The sequence below is a fragment of the Rana temporaria genome, chromosome 12, assembly GCF_905171775.1.
Source record: "Rana temporaria chromosome 12, aRanTem1.1, whole genome shotgun sequence".
NCBI classification, from domain to species: domain Eukaryota; kingdom Metazoa; phylum Chordata; class Amphibia; order Anura; family Ranidae; genus Rana; species Rana temporaria.
This window is the reverse complement of record NC_053500.1, coordinates 79,626,903-79,648,519: the sequence shown is the minus strand read 5'-3', so window position 1 is coordinate 79,648,519 and position 21,617 is coordinate 79,626,903. Positions and strand designations below refer to the sequence as shown.

The 21,617-nt window shown below is 41.9% G+C and overlaps 1 protein-coding gene across 1 annotated transcript in view; it reads right to left on the bottom strand.

The window, feature by feature from the left end:
• Positions 1–12,684: 12,684 nt before the first annotated feature.
• The window catches only part of VAT1 (vesicle amine transport 1), a 74,317-nt gene continuing 65,384 nt past the window's right edge, over positions 12,685–21,617 (bottom strand). Inside the window, exon 6 of the mRNA XM_040331370.1 lies at positions 12,685–13,251. Coding sequence (XP_040187304.1) covers positions 13,156–13,251 — 96 coding nt within the window. The 3' untranslated portion in view covers positions 12,685–13,155. The remainder of the gene's footprint in view (positions 13,252–21,617) is intronic.

Genomic DNA, 21,617 nt, shown 5'->3' with positions numbered 1-21,617 from the left:
TTCTCTGGATTCTGGATGGCCTCCACATCAATGGTGACATACAATTAGTTGCCATCGTCATGGAGGCCCTATACAGTTTCATTCCACATGACATCGGTCTCAGTAATTCGACATGTTCCCCCCCCCCCCCCCCAGTGGTGAAAAAAATAGAACCCTGTTTAAAAATTTCTTACGATTAAAAAAAAAGATCGTCTGGGGAAATCCAAAATCGGTCAAAAATCCACGCATGCTCAGAAGCATTGAACTTTTTTTCTCAGCACGTCGTAGTGTTTTACGTCACTGCGTTGGACACAATCGGATTTTTAACCGATGGTGTGTAGGCAAGACTGATGAAAGCCAGCTTTATCAGATATCTGATGAAAAAAATCCATCGCCCCGTTTTCATCAGACGAACCGATCGTGTGTACAGGGCATTACAGAGTGAATGGAGGTGGATTTTCCACCCCAATGCCACCACACCGCCTGGCCTCAACGAGTCATTTAATTTTAAACCCTTCCTGCAAGGATTCCAGTCAGGGGTCTGTGGATTGGACCTCTAATCTACGATCCATATCCCATGGGTATATTTATCCATGCTCTTATGGCAAAGCATGGTTGTGTATAAAACTACATAGGAGTATGTTTACTATGTATGCAATTCCTCCCCATTTCTTTCCTTCATTTGCTTTTAGCGATTTTGGTTTGTTTAATTAATTGTACCTGTCAAAATGATTGCAGCCAACATGGCGCAATGCTCTGCCTCATCGACCACATCTGAGCAGGGTTGCTTTCAAGCTCCTTCTTAGCTGCTTTAACTAGCCATACAAAGCCATTTTAACTTCCTGTCGGCACCAGCAATCAGGATCAAGATACTTGTGATTACTCCTTTACATGGTAGGTCGATTTGATCCCTTCATTGCAGCACTCAGCTTTTTTTTTTTACTTTACTACTACATATTTACTATCACCACTATCTTTGTCTTCCACAAACAGGAAGCCACTAAGGTATCTTGCACTTCTTGGCCGACCCTATACTAATACCATTAGTGGGAGTTCTTGCAGTCACACTGAGCACATCCAGCTCCTGCCCTTTGTTGTTTGGTGCCTTGTTATCTCAGAGCTTACCATCTGTCCCACCATATAACTACAGTGCAGGCAAATTCCATCCCTGCCAGGTCCCCCTCATGGTTCATTGGTGATCGGCTCATGCAAGTGCATATCAGTTTTCCATGCCTATTATACCAATGTCCAAATATGTTCATTTTATAGATGTATGTATGCATGCTTTAGATGACATTCAGTCTATGAAGGACCTAGGGGTCTGAAACATGTCAGGCATCATCTCCTACAGCTACGTGCAATAGCCCTTCATACCAAAGGGCATTTACATTCATGCCTGTATTTTTTGTACTGCAATTGATTTTACTTTTTTCTACTGTATAGATCAAATGTTTCTAATAAACAATACTTTTTAAAATACTCACCTGGTCTGTCCTTAAAAAAAATCCTGAAGGGGTTATGCTGTGCATATGAGCACTAGGTTTGTTTTTATATGCTCAGAGAAGGTCCTATACAGCAGTGGTCCCCAACCTTATTTGGCATCGGGGACCGGCATCGTTGAAGAAAATTGTGGAAAGGCCCAAGGGGGTGTATGCGCCTTTTCGCGGGCAATGGCTGGTGTTATCGCTTCAATCATCCCGGCACCATGATTGATATGGTGTCAGGATTATTGCAGCGCATTATTTCTATTATATTGTAATATACAATGAAATAGTTCAACTCACCATAATGCAGAATGAGCCAGAGTGTCACTCGCTACGTCACCTGCCACCAGATACAGATTGTCACTTCGCCTGCCTTCATGTGCAGCTTGTCACTTGCCACCAGATGCGGAGGGTCACTTGCCAAGTTGCCTGTCACCAGATGCATTTTGTTCCTTGCCATATCGCCTGCCACCTGATTCAGATTGTCACTTGCCGCGTCACCTGACAGATGCAGCTTGTCATTTGCCACCAGATGTGGATTGTCACTGCAGTGGTGGCATCACAGGTATTCTGAGGCAAGCCTGGAGTAGTGACTAGTGAGGGAGAGCAGCGGTAATGGGGGGGGGGTGAGAGATCTAATCTCTCTGCTCCCCTGCCACACCTCCAGCAGTGTATTGGTAATCTGCCACGCTGTGTCTGTGGAGGAGCAGTGATGCGGTCAGACAGTGAGATGATCCTGCCTCACCTCCAGCATTATAGCAGCCCCGCTATAAAAATCTCAGTACCCTAAAACTACACCAAGGCATTATGAAGTTTATTCTGCGAGATGGGGTAGCAATCTGAAGCCTAGAGGCCATAGTCAAACCCATAAGACTACAAACTATAAATAGTTAAGGCAAGAAAGGAATCAGTATATAGAAGGATAGTACCTTGAAAAGGGGGGGGGGGGGGGGACCAATCTTGTTAGCAGCCCTCAGTGAGTTGCATTGATGGCAAGTATTTTATGGTCAACAGAGGAGCTTGATGTATATTTTCTTCTTTTGTTTAGGTAGAATATTCCAAAGCGTTAGGTTTAATCTGAAGGGGGGTGGGGGGGTGTGTCATTGGTTATGCCACAAGCTAGCAGCTGAATACAGTTTAAGACAGGAGCTGGTAGAAAGACATATTAGCCGCTGGAGTTATTGTACTTTGTTTTTTTTCACCAAAATGGAAAACACAAAGGTTTTGGTCTACCTTAAACAGGCGTTAACAGCTGCGTGGAATTTCTTGGTTTAAAATAAAAAATTCTGAAACGCAACATGGTTTCTCATCCCCCCCCCCCTGTAATGGGTGGAGCAAGAGATTGGAGAGGTCTCTGGAACATGGGTGAAAGGGGGTTCATCTCATTGATAGTTTGTGCCATGCCGCACTGCAAAATTGTTCTGACAAACCGGTCAAAAAAAATAAATAGGATAAAATGTATACCATTTATCTACAGAAACACTGATCATAGAAAGTGTTTAGTCTAAATGCATACCATTTCCCCAAGACCAGATCACAAAAGGCAGCCTGGTTTGTATACAAGGTAACCCCTGACCCCTCTACACAACAGATACTCCGCCCAGCACTGCAACCATGATACCTTGTATTGTGACCCCACTACATCTGATACCTCTAGCACTATAGCCATCCCAGCACCATTATTCCATCCATGTAGTACCCCCTTTTCCAGTGGAGATACAGTGCATGTAAACTGTTGGCTCTGTGCCCACCTTCAGCACTGCACTCACCTATACCAATCAAGCAGGCAGAAGGAAGGGCTGAGGAGAGAGCATCCCTAGCCTTTCAGTGCAAACTATGCTGCACAGCTGGGCTCACCATCCACAATGCTACTTCTGCAGGCAGGTTCTCCGTGCTGCCGACTCAGCAGCTCCCACCCCGCAGCCTTCAAGCTGCATGGGGCAGGGTTTAGAGCATCACTGGCGCTCCAGCCCGTCCCCTCCCTGCTGGTTGTAAAATGGGCATCGTTCTGTACAGCTGCCAGCATGCCTCCCCTGCCATCAAGGGGCCCCCAAATTTGGGGCAACATGGGCTCAAGGAACAGCTGCTTTTGGGAAGTGCAGGTCCCCCCTCTCCCATTTAGCTGAGGGCAGTGCCCAGGTGCCCTCACATTAAGACAGCCCTGATGTCAGGTGCTCAAAGGGTCTGAAGCCATGATGTCACCCACTGGCTCTCATTGCTCCTCTGGTCAGTGCTCCCTCCCATCTCTTGCAGTAGCTGCTCACTGACACAGGAAGCCACTTAAGACATTCTTTGGCAACTAAACATGTTGGGTAGTCTGACATGCTTGTTGGCAGATGTTTGGCCGACACAGGATAGATTTCTCTCAAAGTACCATTAATGCCTTACATAAAACAAAACTGTATGACAGTATTGCACAAGTCTGTCCTTGCCCCCTCACCATGGGTCCATGTCAAAGGTCTGATATCTAAGAGGGTGTGTTTTTAGTGTTGGAGCACAGAAGTGATCCCATAGTTTACAATCACCACTTCACCCATGGATGGACTTGGTTTCCATTATGGAGTTTTCACATTAACCACTTTAATACAGGGCATATTTACCCCCTTCCTGCCCTGGACAATTTTTAGCTTTCAGCGCTGTTGCACTTTGGGTACAGTGTTCCATGATTGCACAATTGTCATTCAAACTAAATCATCTTGTTCACACAAGAGCCCTTTTGGTTGTATGTGAAGGTTTACAAGCTTTGTTTTTTTCACCTTAATGCATCCTATGCATTAAGGTGAAGAGGGGAGAAAAAAAAAAACACACACACACACACACACACACACGTCTGGTGCCCCCGCCCCCCCCCCGGTTTACTTACCTGAGCCCTGAATTTGAGGGCGTGATTCTGGGTTCTATCAAATGAAGAGCCGATCAGCCATGGGGAGATTGATAGCAGCGCGACCATTGGCTCCCGCTGCTGTCAATCAAATCCAACGACACAGCCGGCCGGGCCAAGTCATGCAATCAGCGGCTTTGGATGCCGATTGTATGACATGAGAGGGCGCCCACAAGGTAACCCTCTTGGTAGAGAGCTTCCCAGAAGGGGGTTAGCTCTTGCAGGGAGGAGCTGTGAGAGCTGCCGTGGGACCCTAGAAGTAGACGATCAGGGCCACTGTGCAAAACTGCACAGTGGAGGTATGACTTTTAAACAAAGGGAACTTTTAGTGTCATTTTAATCACCGACTTTTTTGCTTAATGAAAAAGTTCCTTCGCTTGCTACAAGATGTTGAAAATTCATAAAATTTAGGGTTGTCCCGATACCAAAGCATTTCCACTCCAAATACTTTTACTTTGTGCAAATGCTCCGATGCTTCACCCAATACCAGGGCAGTCAGGGATGATCAGTGCGCAGGGGGAGTTGCAAGCACCGATATCCCCGTATAGATTTCAATAAAGTTTGACAGCTTCTCCCCGGACCCTCCCCCCCCTTTTCAGCTGCTTTAGTGAATGGTGGTGATTGGTGCTTTTAACTCCCCCCCAAAAGCTGCACAGATCACCGCTGACTGTCCCTGTATCCTTCAGTTCCCCCCTCCGCACTGCTGCTGTCCCCCTCAGTTCTGCTCTCCCCTCTGCGCTTCGTGTCCCCCATCTATGCTGCTGCTCTCCCCCACCGAGCACGGTGTCACCCTCCGCTCTCCCGCTCTGTCCCCCTCCATATCCTCATCCCCCCCCCTCTGTCCTCGATCTGTCAGGATGGACAGTGCTCCACTCGGCTCCTACCTTTTCCAAATGAACAGAGTCAATCGCTGACTGTCCATTCATATAACTGAATCACGTGTTTACGATGCTTCAGTTTATGAATGGAGAGGAGCCTCCGTCTCCTGTCGATTTATTTTCAGTGCAGCTGAGGCTGCCGAGAAAGGGACCAAGGACAGATTCCCCAGTCCCTCTTAGTCTCAAATCGGTAACCGTATCGGCAAGCACTTGTACTGTCTTAAAAAAAAGTGGTATCGGAACAACCCTAATAAAAAAAAATTATCCTAAAATGTATTCTGCTACATTATTTTGGTGAAAATTACTCAAATCAGTGCATTTAGTATGAAAGTTCACAAACTGTTATATATCTGAAAATGTATCAATCCTGATGTACTGGTCTATTTGAGGCCCTAAAACGTTAGTAGAAATAACTTTTTTGGAAAGTAAAAAAACAGTCCAAGGTATTTAGTAAGAGGCATGCAGGTTTTTTTAGTTTTTTTTTTTACATACTGTCACCAGTGCAGTACAGTGTCATAACTGGTGTGCTGTGATCAGGAACACCGACTAGTGATTGTTTATTTTTCCACCACAATTCGTTTTTTCAAACACATGGAATAGAGCAATATAAAATGCTGAGAACTGAGATGTATAGAAATGTGAATGTTGTAGCAGAAATAAAGCCACTAAACTTTAAGATTTTTGCTATGCTTTTATTTAACATTTGAAACATGTAAGGCATATGGCAAAATTGGGCAGAAAAGCATTACACATCATTTAATCAGCATTGGCACAAAACATTTGTTCACCTCTTTACACACATAAAAAGCGGGCAATTTTTATAAGACACAAGTGACAACTGAACAAAAGGAATGCTAATCTAAATTTGTCTCATCGGTTAGTTCAGTTAAAGGGATACCTTGCCAGAAAGACTGCATTTATCTATTCAGAGAAAAACCTGAGCTTGACCCTTGAGTTAACAGTATACAGGAAATGTGGCAGGGCTACATCACTTCCTGTTTGTGAGGGAAGCACAAACAGCTACCCCAGTCCAACCACAAGGTTCAAATGAATGGTAACGAGACTGACAATTTTATTTAGCAACTGTAAAAACAAAGTTGTCCATTTTTATACTGTAGTAGGTTGCTGAAAGGATATCATCCAGAAAGACTTGAGATTCAAACACAACAAACACTCCATGTTTTTTAAAAGGTTGTGAAATATCTTAATACACGGTGCCACTTGGCAGGCACAGCATATAAAGCTTCATGTATAAAAATGTTTGACTTTCATGGCACTTTTGCTTTTTGTCTTCAAATTGCTAAGTTTAAGTTTATATTGAGCGTGAACGTTGTTACTCTAGGGGGCAAAAAACAAACAAAAAAAACACAACAACTTTGGTCCAAGTAGATCTATTGCCCAAAGGACAGAGATTCTTTCAGAAACTTAATACATGGCGCACATAGCTTTTCTTTGCAATGTCCAAGCTAGACATAGGGATGACTGTCAAGCATGGTCACTTAGCATTTTTTATATGTGTTAAATTCTCATTCAGTACCAATGACATCCAAATCATGGCAACGGACTCCCATCTGGCAAAAAAGTACAATTTTAGCAAATGTCCGCCTATTTGTAAGGTATAACCCTTCATAAGCTGTTGTAGGAAAATAAACTCCGTAAAGAAGCGCACATTGTAGAGGAAAAAAAACAAAAAACAAGCAAGCTTTGGTCTAAAACTTGTGGCAGATAAAATGACTTAATGTTTGATAGAATAGTCACAGTACATTTTGACCTCTGACTCAGCATAACTATACTTTTAAACCCTTTTTTTCTAACCACCTATTATTCCTAAACAGGGGACACCAAGTCTATCCTTTCTCCAAGGTCTGCAGCCATACTGAATTTGTTTTGTGCTTCCCAGGTCACTACACTAATATACTGAGCCTGTAGAACAGTTTTGGTTCAGTGAAAGTTTCACATTCTATCACTGAACCATAGCTCTGCCCTAGAAAAAAAATGTTCTTAATATTGACTCTAAAATGTAAAATGACTGGTTGTTGCATAGTCTGAGCCAAACTAATGGAACCAGTCAATCAGGATATGCATCTAAAACTGCCAAGAGACTGCCATACTATTATTGTAGTTTGAGTTTTGCAGACAGCCCTGCATCATCTTGGGCTTGCCATACACAATTTGTCTGTAAAAAAAACAAAAAAAAAAAAAACTGTAAATCTCCTTTAAGAGGGCAAACAGACCATCCAATTCACATAAAACAGCCCTTGTACTGTATAGTTTTAGAACTAAAGTGATATTGTACAACCAGGCTGTATAGTGCATGCCCAGACTTCGAGCTGGGGCAGTAGCAACTCAGATTATAGCCAAAAAATAAAATCCAGTTTTGGGCTATAGTTTACACATTCCTAAATAACAGAATTTAAGGCTGGGTCCACACTGCCATGCGGAGCAGCTCACAGCAGGGGTCCGGTGTGTCCCTGTTCAGTTTCAATCAAAAATTTGGCTGGATTCAGACCTGAAAACGGACCAGAAGCATAGGACTCCTGTGCAATTCGCTCTGCAGCCAGCGCCATGTGAACTGGTGTTCTGTCAGAATTGGTAACGGAAGGGACATTTCCTCACCATCTTGCTACACCTCTCTACCATAGTAAAGATGCACGGAGAAGGGGGAAGCGGACATCTTGTTACCACCGGAGTCTAGAATTTTACACTTTGTTTTAACAGTAAATTAAATGGATTATAGTGAAATACAGTATTTAAAACTGACTGTTAACATGTTGAATTTTAAAAGCAAGCCTGCTAAAAATCAGGCAGAAGTTCTTTAAAAATTCAACATGTAAACATATATGGGGTTGCAAGCACTGTATTTCAGAATATCAACTCAGTTTACCGTGTTAAAAAAAATGCAAAACTCCGATGGGTGCAACAAGATGTCCGCTTGCCCCCTTAGTGTATTTTTACTGTGTTGGAGCGCAGGGTGTAGCAAGATGGCGGCGACGAAACGTCACTTCTGTTACCAATTCTGACAGGTCGCCTAATCAGACGGAATACCCGCTCCATTGAGCACCAGTCACAATCACCCGACATTCATATTGGTTGCAGTAAAATCTACATCCAATTCTCAATAGTGTGAACTCAGCCCAAATCCTCATATTACAATATGTTGCCTATACATGTACCAATTAGCTTAGAAAACTAAATTGAACTGGAAAAAAAAACAATTCATATAATTCATTATCCCAAACTAAAATCTACAAATCGATTTGTGTCAATGAAAATCTATACTTTCTGGAAACATGTAAGGAGTCAGTTAAGTGCCAAGAATTCACACCTTGTCTCTGATCAATATTTAGGAATATGTGCTAGTTTTTGCTCCATGGCTACAAAGAAATTACTGTCTCTAGAAGCTATATCTTACAACTTGCCCAGTTACTCATCCACACAAAATTTTTAATGTAGTATGCAAAGCTTTTGTGAAGGATTTATATACCAAGAACTTGTGACATGGCTCAGAGTGCCTAAACCTCCACTGGCATGTCATTTTAAGGCCTCATGCACATAGGACATTTTAAAAATGCCAGCACTACAGCAGTGCTAAATGCCCGTTTTTTTTTATCCGTGTTTAGCCTCTGACAGTTTGTGTAGATGGACACATAGGCCAACATGGAGGGACTTTTAGAGGCAGTTAAAAACTGAGTGCATGAGCCCTAAGAAGCCAACTTGTTGGCTTTGACAGGCATTTATGCACTTTAGAGGGCAGAGTTTAATGTAATAGACTCAAAAATCGTAATACAAACTAGCTACGATAGAAAAAGGGAGCAATATGCTGCTCAATGTTAGATGTTCATGCAACACTTGATATCTTTGGCAAAACTTGTGCTCTAGGTCTGCACTTGAATGCATACAACTTAGTCCCCAGACACGACAGCACACATTTAGACGTTTAACAAAAAAGAAAAATTGTAACAGTCAGACCTAGCTTCAGTGCTAAAGACCATCTACAAACTAAATTCTCAAAATATACCAGCATGAAACACTACTGAATACTGAAAACTCAGTCAGCTGTCTATACCTTCAAGCTAGGCTTTTACACTGCACAAAAATTACTTTTGCCCAACTGGATTGGTGGAAAGCAATTTCACAGCTTTAAAAAAAAAAAAAAAAAATTGTCAGTTTTCACATTTTGAAGTCAAGCATTCTTGTTAAGTGCAATGCCAGACAGACAATAAGTCAACTTATTGTGCATGTTCCCACTCTACCTTCCAATACCAAAATAATGCAGTACAATTATGAATTTACTTGCAGGACCTTGGTATGCTTATCTGTAACTGCCCACACAATTTTAAACAATGTCAACTGTTATCCCCCCAGATCAGATGGTTTAGATTAGACTAGAGCCCATGTCAATGGCATCAGCTGGACATTTGTTAGAGATGCTTGGCTGTACAGGAATGCAAAACCCATTAACAGGCCCTTTTATTCAATTCCTTGCCCAATTCATTCTTTACAATGCAAGCAATCCTGAAATTCTAACAGTTTACAAGACTTGACTATGGCAAAAGTGTTTGTCAGACTAAAGAATCCATGCATTGGTTTCACTTCTAGACTACAGCAGGTCAAAGGGAGCAATCTGCTCATTGTGCTTTAGGCTACATTTAAAATAAAAAATATATAGTACAGAAGTTCTCAATTTTAGACAAAACCGTTGACCAGTTATAAAAAGTTAGCAATGACAGGCAACTTAGCCCATGAAGTTGGAAGCTAAATTCTAGAGATTACAATCATGAAAAACTGCTCACAATAGGCAACCTAGTTTTTAAAACCTCTTGTAATCTACAAAGCTAAAAACATACCAATATTTTGGTCATCTGCCATTGTTCTAGGATGCTAGGACTTGGCATAAAAAGCATCACAAAAGTAACCTGTAAAAATTCTGGGACACTAAAGATTCCATTTCAATGAGTGCAGACAGACAACCATTAATACGTTTTTTTTACAAACTAAAAGTACTCTAGTGTAAACGTTTGCATTGAACCACCTCAGTGTAAACAGCAAGTTAACATTTTTCAACTTTACAAGTTAAGGTGGCCATAAACATGAGATAATTAAGCAGTTTGTGCCTGAACATTAAACCATTCTAATGTATATGGCCAGCTTTAACAGTTTGAAAAAAACATTTACTTTTAATTGGCACCATAGAAAGTAAGTTGGCACATTGGCATTTGTTGTGAATTGGATTGTAAACATGTGGTAGTGGTCCAGCTAATGTGATGTATCCTAAACAATTCAGGTGGTTAATGAAAGCACTCAAATAAGGCAACCGTGAGCATCAAGAATTTTTAGCCTTTACACAAGAAATTAGAAAGGCTTTCCTGGTTTGGCACAAAGCTATAGAGGTTCAACTGTATTTTGCACCCACCATAAGGTTATATAAAAACAGGTCTTCTAGGAACAAAAATGTTCATGACTGAGGCAACAGGTCAGCATATAATACTAAAAAAAAAAAAAATACAGCTTCAAGCCAGCCAGTGAAGTCAAGTTAACATGCACACATTGTGTTGACATCAGCTAAAACCATTGCCAAAAGCTTGGGACTAGCATTAAGTTGGCTTGGGCTAATTGACAGCACAGCTCCTGGGGCTGAACCAATACTGTTTTACACATTAAAGGGCTTGCAAACTAGCACTGTTCATTAATAAAATGGCAACCTGAACTTTTGACTTTAGCTCATGTTAAAAATAAAAAATGTAAACATTAACCTGTAGAAAAGTTAACTGTTCAAGGACACATTTCAAAATGTGCAACAGGATCACCTCAATGTTTAATGCAGAGGCCAAGAAGCACTAGTTTGACAAACAAAAAAAAAAAAAAAAAAAAAAAAAGTGTGCTTCTTTAAAATGTGCAGATTTAACAATTTTTTTGCAGTTGACCTTTTTCTGACAATTGACTAGCGTTGGTCAGTCAATTAGGACCCAGTGCTGCATTTAAATATGGCATTTCTAGGCATATGTAGCCCTTGCCTCTTTTTTAGACATTGGAAAAAAATTGTCTGGAAAGCCATTCACCATATGCACCCTTCTCAACATCCATCCCTGCACAAGGGGTTGTAGGGACCACGTAGATGCAGTTCATGGTATCCTTCCAAAAAAGGATCTCAAACCAAAATGGACAAGGTGTGGGTACAGGCGAGTACATCGGGATACACATCAGCAACTTTGCATCAGCACATGTATGGGCTAGATCAGCCAGTGCTAAAGAATTTGATGAAACAATGTAAAGCAGAACTTTTGGCAATTAAATGTTACAAAATGTATCCTTTGGTTATGGAGGTAAAGTTTAGAATTTTGCATGTACTGCCAAAATATGGCTTTTAGTGCTAGTTTTTCAAAATGACTGAAAAACATGAATACAGCAGCCATTAAAAGCATTGCTGCTCAATCATTTGTCCCACAAGGCTCATCCAGCCACTAAGGTGCATAGGATACTTAAGGTTATCCATTAACTTTTAGTTATTGAACTTCCAATATTTGGCCATCAAAAAACATTTAAAATGCTGGATAGGGACCGACCATCATTAAATCCACCATCTGTTTTATTAAACATGTGCTATTCAGGCACAAAGGCCACACAAAATGCTAGGAAATGCCACAGACAACTACCAATAATTCTACAGGAAAGCAAAGAATTCTTTATGGGTCAAATCTTAAAACGGGTGCTTTCATTTTTGGTAGATGCTGGAGGTAAACAACCTGAATGTTTAAGTCTGAGAGACTAAAATTTCTGCACCCCTGCTGCAGGGCCCCCCCATTTCCTCTTGGTATTTATATTGATACTAAATGCGACAGGAGAACACAGGGCATGCAACTAAGCAGGAACACCCAAAACTCAGGTAGGCTTGAAAAGAATCAGATTTATGGCAGGGAGAGATCACCTTTATGTCTTTGTCAAAAAGTCAACTCTTCCAAGACTTCAAGCCAAATACCAGCCAAAACCTTGTATATAAATACAAAGCAAAAATTAAAGCCCCCACCAGCCGGGTTATTTCCATTTGCGTGCCCATTTGGGGGGGGTGGGGGTCCCCCTTATTTTCTGGTCAGGAACAAAAGTGATAAATTAGGAAATCTACCCAAGGGGGAACACAAATTCCAGTTTTAACCCAGTATACTGATCAAAGTTTTTATGCTGTGCCTTTCCACAATTACCTGCCACCCACCCCTCCTAAAGGGCACAGGGTCATAAATTTGGTACAATCTCCACATCGAGGGGACAGAAAGACCTGACAGAATTAACGCTTCTCCAATTCTAATTTAAAAGGCTGGGGTTAGGTTTTACACACCACTTCTGGGAGCATATTAGGAAAGTTTCCATTGTTTGATAAGCATTGCCATTTATTAATACACTATTTATGAAAGATTGTGGCACTAAACTGACCATATGTAAAATACTACAAAACAGCAAAGAAAAAAAGTAATGGAAATACAAAGTACATTTATTAACAAAAACAGACACCACAGTTTGTATGAATAGTTGAGCATTAACATTATGAACCATCTTCAAAAATGTCCCCTATGGTGGAAATTGACATTTTACTTGCCCTCAGAAAAACTGCAACCCAATATCTGGAATGTTATTGTGTAAAGACCAAAAGGGAGTACAATGAAAATTCTCCTTTTCCGTAAAGCAAAACTGCAGCACCAAAACCAACTCTACAGTTTGGCTTTAGAGACTTTGAAGTGAGATTTCTCAACATGCAATATCCCCAAGTGCATGGTAAGGGTGTTGAAAGTATAACCCACTCACACCAAAATGCTCTTAATGGCAAGTGAGCAGGTATATAGGCATTTTACAGGAGGGCTCAGACATTCTTCCCCAAACACACACACTAGGACAGTTTTCACAATCTGCAGGACTCTGTGCTTGCATTTCATCCCTTTAAATTTTATTCTTTTTTTGCCTCCTCTTTTGGCACTTCAGGCATCAGGATCACTTTGCCAACATTCTTCTTCTCCTGCATTTGTCTCATGGCATCACCCACCTGCAAACAAACCAGATAAAGATTGGATTACATTTTTTTTCACTTAAACGGTGCTGGAGGTCAAAAAGTCTACAAGACTGATCTGGCTGCACCTAGAGTGCTGTTCAGTTCTGGGCACCAGTACTCAGGTAGGATGTACTGGAAATGGAGTACAAAGAAGGGCAACAAAGCTAATAAAGGGTCTGGCGGATATTAGTTATGAGGAAAGGATGCGAGCACTGAACTTATTCTCTCTGGGGGAAGAGACGAGAGGTGATACGATTTCAATTTTCAAATACCATACTGGTGACCCCACAATAGAAATAACATTTTTGCGGAAGAGTGTTTAAGACACGTAGCCACTCATTAAAATAAGAATAAGGTTGACCTTAAACTACTTAGAGGGTTCTTTACTGTTAGAGTGGCAAGGATGTGGAATTCCCTTCTACAGGCGGTGGTCTCTGTGGGGAGCATCAATAGTTTAAAAAACTATTAGATGAGCACCTAAAACGGCCACAACATACAGGGATATACAATGCAATACTAACAATCAAGCACATAGTTTGGACTTTTTTCAACCTCACCTACTATGCAAAATACTAATTTGCAACCTGTCCCCTGCAGGCTCTAAGACTAGAAGCAGAGGTATCACAAGACTGCCGACCACTCAGTTCTCCCATTTTCATTGAAAAGAGTGGCAAATGTCAGGCACCAGTTCTGTGTCTCTGAAGCACCAGGCTCAGGGAGAAGCAATAAGACTGCTGCTGCGGCATCTAGATGGATCCCAACAGTGTCTGGATACATCCAGAGACTGGAGCGGCTCTGATGACAGATTTATCCCACTGTCAGCTGCATCTGGATTTCAAAAATAAAAGTGCAGTCCTTTGACCCAGAAGTATGGCTCAAATAAAAAATTAAAAATAACTTAGTCACCAACTTGCAGGTAAAGCACAGAAATAGATTTTAAACACTTGTGCAAGTATATTCATTACCATGCATTTTTTTTATTGAATACCTGCTCGGAGGAGAAAAGAGGAATACTATCAAGCGTCAGGTATTTTCAGGCAATCATTAAAATATAGGACTAAATGCATGCACATCATCTTTGCTGAAATAAGTCTAGCAGCAGGATCTTCAAGTACTTTCAGCGTTCATCCTTACAGAGGTGAACATTTCTCCAACAGCATATACATAGACAGTGGAGCACCAGTGCTCTTTACCGGGCAGCCTTTTGACAATTTACACTTGTTCAGCCCCCTACTGAATTTGCAGAGACACCAATTTAAAAATCAATAGAAACAGGTAGCGACCATCTGGGTAAAAATTTGTGAAAACGCATGTTTTGGGATGCTGCACTGCCAACATAAATGTAGCCCTGTAGTTTAGATTACATACATGCTTTGTTGGAGAAATGTTCCATGGGCAGATCCTAAGGGTGCAGTAATCCTGTCAGTAAGTCAGTAATTTGTGCCACTAATGACATTCATTGTAAATACTGTCTGTTTAAAGAGGGGAAAACCGTTTAAATAGCTTTAGTTAGAAGGGATTTTTGCTTCCTTTAAAGCAAGCTATGTACCCTATTCAAAAACTAGATTGCTTGAGCTGAAATTTTGAATATAGCGATTCATAAGCTCCATTGAGCAGGTAACCATCACAATATTCACTAGCCATCTCAGCACAATCTATTTCTGGGTTTAAATTACAAGATAGCAACCCTAGTAGGTTACAGAGGTTACAAGACATGGCATTTACAGGTAAGTCAAAGACTTTATCCTCTCGTGTAGTAGTGACATGCCGGATTCAGACCCTGGGGATGTCCAAGCACTGAATGAGTAAGCAAGAGCCACATAGGAGGTTGGATAAGGTATAACTGAAGACCAGATGGCAGCCGTGCAAACCTGGCCAACAGAGGCTTGATGTCGGAATGCTCAGGAAACCCCCATTGATGCTGTAGGAATTTTCTTTCAACAAAGTTCTTAAGATTACACCTAAATGTAAGCTCTATGAGAGTAGTTTTCTTCTACACCTAGAAACAGTAGATTATGAGTCAGCATGTCCTTTGCAAGGCCCTGGCAGACCAGTCAGTCTGTTCTGTAAGAAATTGTGATTCAGAAAAACAGATAAGACATTTGACAAAGGAGGATTTCCAAGTAAAAATTGTATATTTTTCCCGGAAGTAGTTTTGGTTTTTAGCAATATGGTAATGAGGGTCAGTGATGTCCCTGTCGCGCAAGACTTGGGCTTCAGTTATGCTGTTAAATCCAGTGACTGACGCAGTATGAACTGGGAGGTCCTGAGCCAGGTCTGGCCTGTTTGGAGGAGACCAGGGATAATCTAAAAGTCTGCTTACAAGGTTACCCTGGGCCAGGTTGGTGGAATAAGAATCAAAATCGGTCTCAAGATTAGCATTTTATACTGGAGGAAAGCCATATCAATTGGAATGGAGTCCAGAGAATTGCCAGAGCATCCAATGCCAGCATTAGAGGATGCTTTGTGCCAACTAAACTTGCTGAACCTGCAGGCTAGGATGTTTACAGCTGGAAGTTCCCCATTTCTGACAGATTGAAGGTCAGGATGAAGTGTCCATTTCCTCTTCAGGCGGTGGCTGCTGAGGCAATTCACCATCCAATTTTCCAATCCTGAAAGATAACCAGCAGGTAGACAAGACCTACCCCCCTTGGGAGGCTCATAGTGTTGTCCGATTTTACCACAATTGGATCACCCTGAAGGGAGGGGGCTGCAAGAGGGTCCTAGTATTTAGAGCCAATTTATGGATTTGTTTCCAGGATGTTGATGGGTACCTCGACATTTTGGGTAACCATTTGGTGAGGCTGGCATTCAAGGGTGTGGGGAAAAAAAAACAAAAAACAAATAAAAAAAAAACCTTCCCTACCACCAAGGTTGGTTTGGAAACACCAAACTAGGGAGTTCCTTGTTTGGAGAGGTCAAGAAAAGGAGTATGCTTGTTCCAGGCCAACAAGAGGTTGTGTTGGAAAGGCTTTGAAAGGAACAGTCCTTGATAATTTGCACCAACATACAATTTTTCAGGACAAAGGGTTTCGGGGCATGTCCCCCTTCTAAGAACTGCTTAGACCTTTAAGGGGACATATCCCCAAAAAATCCTGAAAAATTGTATGTTAGTGCAAATAAGTATCATGGACAGCAGTCGAAATTGTACCAATATTCTCAATTCCTTTTAGGTAATTGTAGCCAAACAGGACAGCCCTAAATGAGGCAACTGAGGCCCAGAATCCAAGAGAATCTCACTGAAGGTCCTGATCTTAGGATGAGAGCATAAAATCGCATGCATTTTGGGCACAGCCCAGAAAACAAATCTATGAATTTTAGGACGGAGGGAGGGAATGAGCAGATTTGCAAAAGCAGAAATTTGGAAGCATCCAAATAGTATTTTGGATGTTTGCAAATAGTTAGAGATTAGTCCTTGAAGTAGGTGGCAAGCCAAGTACCCTGTACCTGAAACTAAGAGGGCATGAAGGGGTGCAAGTGCCTTTTGTAAATCTGGGTGCAGTAGATGCCCATAAATGACAGTACAGGAGGTGTTACTGCTTTCTTTTTTTAAAGCCACCAAGTGAACCCACAGGTCTGACCCAAAGAAAGGCAAACTGATGCCACCACCCACAGACACTTTGGAGTAAGGTTTTCTGGTGGACTTGGTAAGTCTTGCAGAGAAAGGATGGAGATTTGGATTTAAAGATGAAGTTTGAGGAGAGAGGTGGAGGTAGAAAACCCTTGAAGGGGGTTTGTAAATTTGTTGCAAAAAGTTCTGGAGCCACGTCGCACGACAGTCTGCAAGTGCTCAAAGGTTTACTCATAGAAGACAGGATCCTGCTTGGTTGTTTATTTCCCTTTTTGACTGGTAGATAAGCCATGGAAATGTCCAATAAAAATGCCAGAATTTTCAGCATCTATGCCAGATAGGCTGCTCGTTGCGTGTCCGATACAGCTAAACCTAAAATTAGATGCAGAGACCATCGTTTGTCCTGCACAGGTCAAGGGAAGTTACATTACTGAGCAGCTTGTGCTGCAACCGTGAGTGGAGATGGATACAAGCTCCCCCCCCCCCCTTTAAATATTCCCTGCATTTCAATTGAAAGTGTATATGCCGTTTAAAAGTTCTGTGAAGGTAAAAATTTGCTCAAGACTCCAAATGGCTTTTGCAAGTAAAGCTACAAAGTTCACCTCCAACCAGCCTTAAAATACAAAGACATTAGGATGACATTTTATATTGTGCAATTACATTTAAATGTTAGGATATAGAATGGCTTTCATAGGTATTCTAAACCTTATGCTTTTTTAGAGCCAAGTAAAAGCAGTTCACAAACTCAGCTGCTCCTTAAAAGAATCTGGGTGGAATCAGCCAGTGTTCCCATAAAATGAGGAAAGTGTCCCTGTAGTTAAGACATCTGGAGAATGACTTTTCTTTGGCGCAGTTACCAGATGTCAGTACACAGGGAAGAAATAAAGAAAAAAGTCTTCAAGAGATCCAAGAACAGCCTTTTGAACACTTCCAAAGCAGCACAATACTGACATGTCATGATCTGCAGTGTGCTTAAGCCATGGCACTGAATGTACCGTTTTCCTCAAGATGCTACCAAGAGGGCAGCAAGGGCCATCAGTACTACAGATCCCCCCCTCCCATGAAAAAAAATAAAATAAAGCGTTGATCGCCGCCATTACAAGTATAAAAATGTCATAAAGCCTTCCCCTATTTTGTAGACACTAACTTTTGCACAAACCAATCAAAGGTTTATTGCGTTTTTTTTTTTTTTTTTACAAGAGAATACGCATCGGCCGAGAAAAAAATTTTTTTGGGGGATATTTATTATAGCAAAAATAGGTTTTCAGAATTGTTGCTCTGTTTATAGGGCAGAAAAACCGCAGAGGTCATCAAAATCCAAAAGAAAGCTCTATTTGTGGGAAAATATAAATTGTTTGGAGCCACGTCGCACAACTGTGCAATTGCCAGTTAATGGGACGCAGTGCCGAATAGCAAAGTGGCCTGGTCTTTGGCCAAATGGTTCGGGGCTGAAGTGGTTAGATATTTGATCTTGCAATGTTGAAGCCCAGCACCCAAGATTACGCAAAATAAAAAAACACACAAGTACAATTATTTACAGTATGTACAAAGGATTGTCCATTGACCATTTGCTTTTACTGTAAAAATTTAACAAAGGCATTTTGACTTGCCTGTAAATAATAAATCCGAGTCCAATACAGAACACAAGCTGAATATTCATAAACCCAGGATTCAGCAACTGGTATCTTTAGGTGATGTGAAATGGGCAAGCCTTTGTGGACAGGCAAATATTGCAGCTTAGCAATGTGGTGGCTGCATTTGTTTTCTTATAGGTCCCCTGTATTCATCTAGGGAAATATTTTAGAGCTCAGGGCAGCCTTTCAAGCTCTCATGGCCTTCACACCTCTTCTAGAGGTGAAGTGTCCTTATCAGGATGGACAACAAAGTAGCAGTGTCATATATCCAGAGACAGGGAGGCTCCAGGAGTCGGACGCTTTTGAAGGAAGTTCACCCCATACTAGAATGGGCACAAGTGCACCTGTTAGATCTGAGGGCAGTGCATGTCCCGGCAGCACAGAATCTGTTGGTCGACTACCTAAGTCGAGAGACACTTTCCAACGAGTGGTCCCTGAAGCAACAGGTATTCTCCATTCTTACGGAAACTTGGGGAGTACCAGAAATCAACCTAGCGGCCACACTGAAGAACTCCAAGTGTCATAGGTTCCTGTCCAGAGCCCATTCTCCATCAGCCGAAGGAACAGACTGCCTAGTCCACCAGTGGAACTGAGAGCTGGGGTACATTTTCCCTCCAACTCCTCCGATTGAGAGATTCCTGTCCCGGCTTCGGAAGTCCTCAGCCACGGTTATTGCAGCAATACCGTTCTGGCCTAGGAGGCCATGGTTTATGGCCCCCGTTACAACTGAGCACGCAACCTCCAATTCATCTTCCAGTAACCAGGGATCCCCTAAATCAGGGATATGCAATTAGCGGACCTCCAGCTGTTGCAAAACTACAAGTCCCATCATGCTTCTGACTCTGGTGTCATGCTTGTGGCTGTCAGAATCTTGCTATGCCTCATGGTAATTGTAGTTCTGCAACAGCTGGAGGTCCGCTAATTGCATATCCCCGCCCTATATCAAGGGAAATTCTTCCATCCAGCCTCAGAGAAGCTGCATCTGGCAGCTTGGAAGTTGAGGGTTAGGTTAAGGGAACAGGGATTCTCCCAAGAAGTAATTTCGACCCTAATGCAGGCTAGAAAGAGTTACACTAATGCCACCTACACTAGGATCTGGGAGAGATTGTCGATGGCACAGCAAAGAGATTGGAATCCTATCTATCCAGAACCATCTCATTATCCGGAATTTCTTCAGTCAGGGCTTAGCAAAGGCCTAAGCTCGGGTACCCTGAAGGTTCAAGTATCCGCCCTTTCCGCCAAGACGGGTACTAGATGGGCTCTTCATCCTCTGGTGGCTCAATTTCTGAAGGCCTGCATGAAGATCAGACCACCTAGGAAGCAAGCTTTTCCAACATAGGATCTCACAGTAGTACTAGAGGCCTTGTCAAATCCACCCTTTTTTCTGTTCAACGTAGTCTCACTATGGAACCTAACTCTAAAGATGACTTTCCTTATTGCCATCACTTCAGCTAGAAGGGTGTCAGATTCAAGCACTTATGGCTGCGGAACCCCATTTAGTGTTCTTCCCTGACAGAGTGGTACTGAAACCTTTAGACTGGTTTAGCTTCCTCCTTTCATTATAACCAGGACATCGTCCTTCCAGCTTTCACTAATGAGGGGCGAGCCACATGCCTTGGATGTCAAGTCAACCATCTCCAGTTACCTCACAGCTACATCTCATCTGAGGAAGATGGATTCTCTTGATTATCCCACACGGGAGCAGACGAGGTCAGGCAGCTACCTCCCGTACCATCGCCTCCTGGCTTGTGAAAGCTATCAAAGAGGCCTATTCCATTCAGCAATGTACAGCTCCGGAGGGCATCAGGGCTCACTCGACTAGGGCAGTGGCCACTTCATGGGCAGCATATTGCGGGATTTCACATGCAGAGCAGCAACTTGGTCTTCCCCGACACACCTTCATTTCTCACTACAGAGTGGACTTCGGCAGATCTGTTAAAGCCAACTCCTCAGCGCTATAAAGATTACGGTTTTCTTGCACCCTCCCGACTGGCAAGTTATTTGCCAGTGTGTGCTGCCATGAATGCATCAGAAAAACGGAAAATTGTATACTCACCTTTCCGTAATTCCTTTCCTGACGCATCTTCATGGCAGCACACAGATCCCCACTCTTCTGTTTTGTTTAGTGATGATATATACAGAGAATGATGCGGGATGTCTCGCCTTCAAATTTATAGCTAACCAATCCTGTCAGGTTGTGGGGGCGGAGTCACAACCCAGTGTGTGCTGCCATGAAGATGCATCAGGAAAGGAAAATTACGGAAAGGTGAAAAATATATATATGTATGAAAAACCCATGCTGCATTTTTGCTACACTGTGCTGAACACAGTAAAAAGCATTAACACACTGGAATGCACCAGACACCAGTACAGTGGGGAAAAAAACGCACAAGCATAAAAGCATCCAGAAGACCAACAATTGCCTTTGTGCAGGGGGAATACACATTATAATTTTAGCGCATATATTTTATAGTTTGAGATAATACTGAAATAAGTCACCATTTCAGTTTTCCTTTATTTTATGGTGATAATTACTCTGCAGTGGAAAAGCTGCTGCCTAGAATTAACCCTTTGGGGAAAGCACATTTTGATCACTCTTTTCAGAGGTTATAGCCAGTTGTGAGTATAAAATTGTGGTGGTGATGCAGTGGAGGATAACAGGAGAGACTACAGAGGATAAAAAATAAAAAAAATAAAGTCTACACACCCGTTAAAATTTCAGGTTTCTGTGATGTCAAATATGATAATTGTTTTCACTTTTTCCACCAATAATGTGACCCATTTGTAAAACTCAATTGAAAAAACAAACTTCAATAAAAAACTAAAATAATGTGGTTGCACAAGTTTGCACACCCTCCTATAACTGGGGATGTAGCTGTATTCAGAATCAAGAAATGTATTCAAACTCATGGTAAATAGGAGTCAGTACACACCTGCCACCATTTAAAGTGTCCGATTAACCCCAAATAAAGTTCAGCTGTTCTTGTAGGTCTTTCATGACATTTAATCACATCCTACAGCAAAATCCATGGTCCGCAGAGAGCTTCTAAAGCATCAAAGGGATCTCATTGTTAAAAGCAGTCAGAAGGGTACAACATTTTTAAGGCATTAGATATACCATGGAACAGTAAAGACCATCAATAAGTGGAGAAACT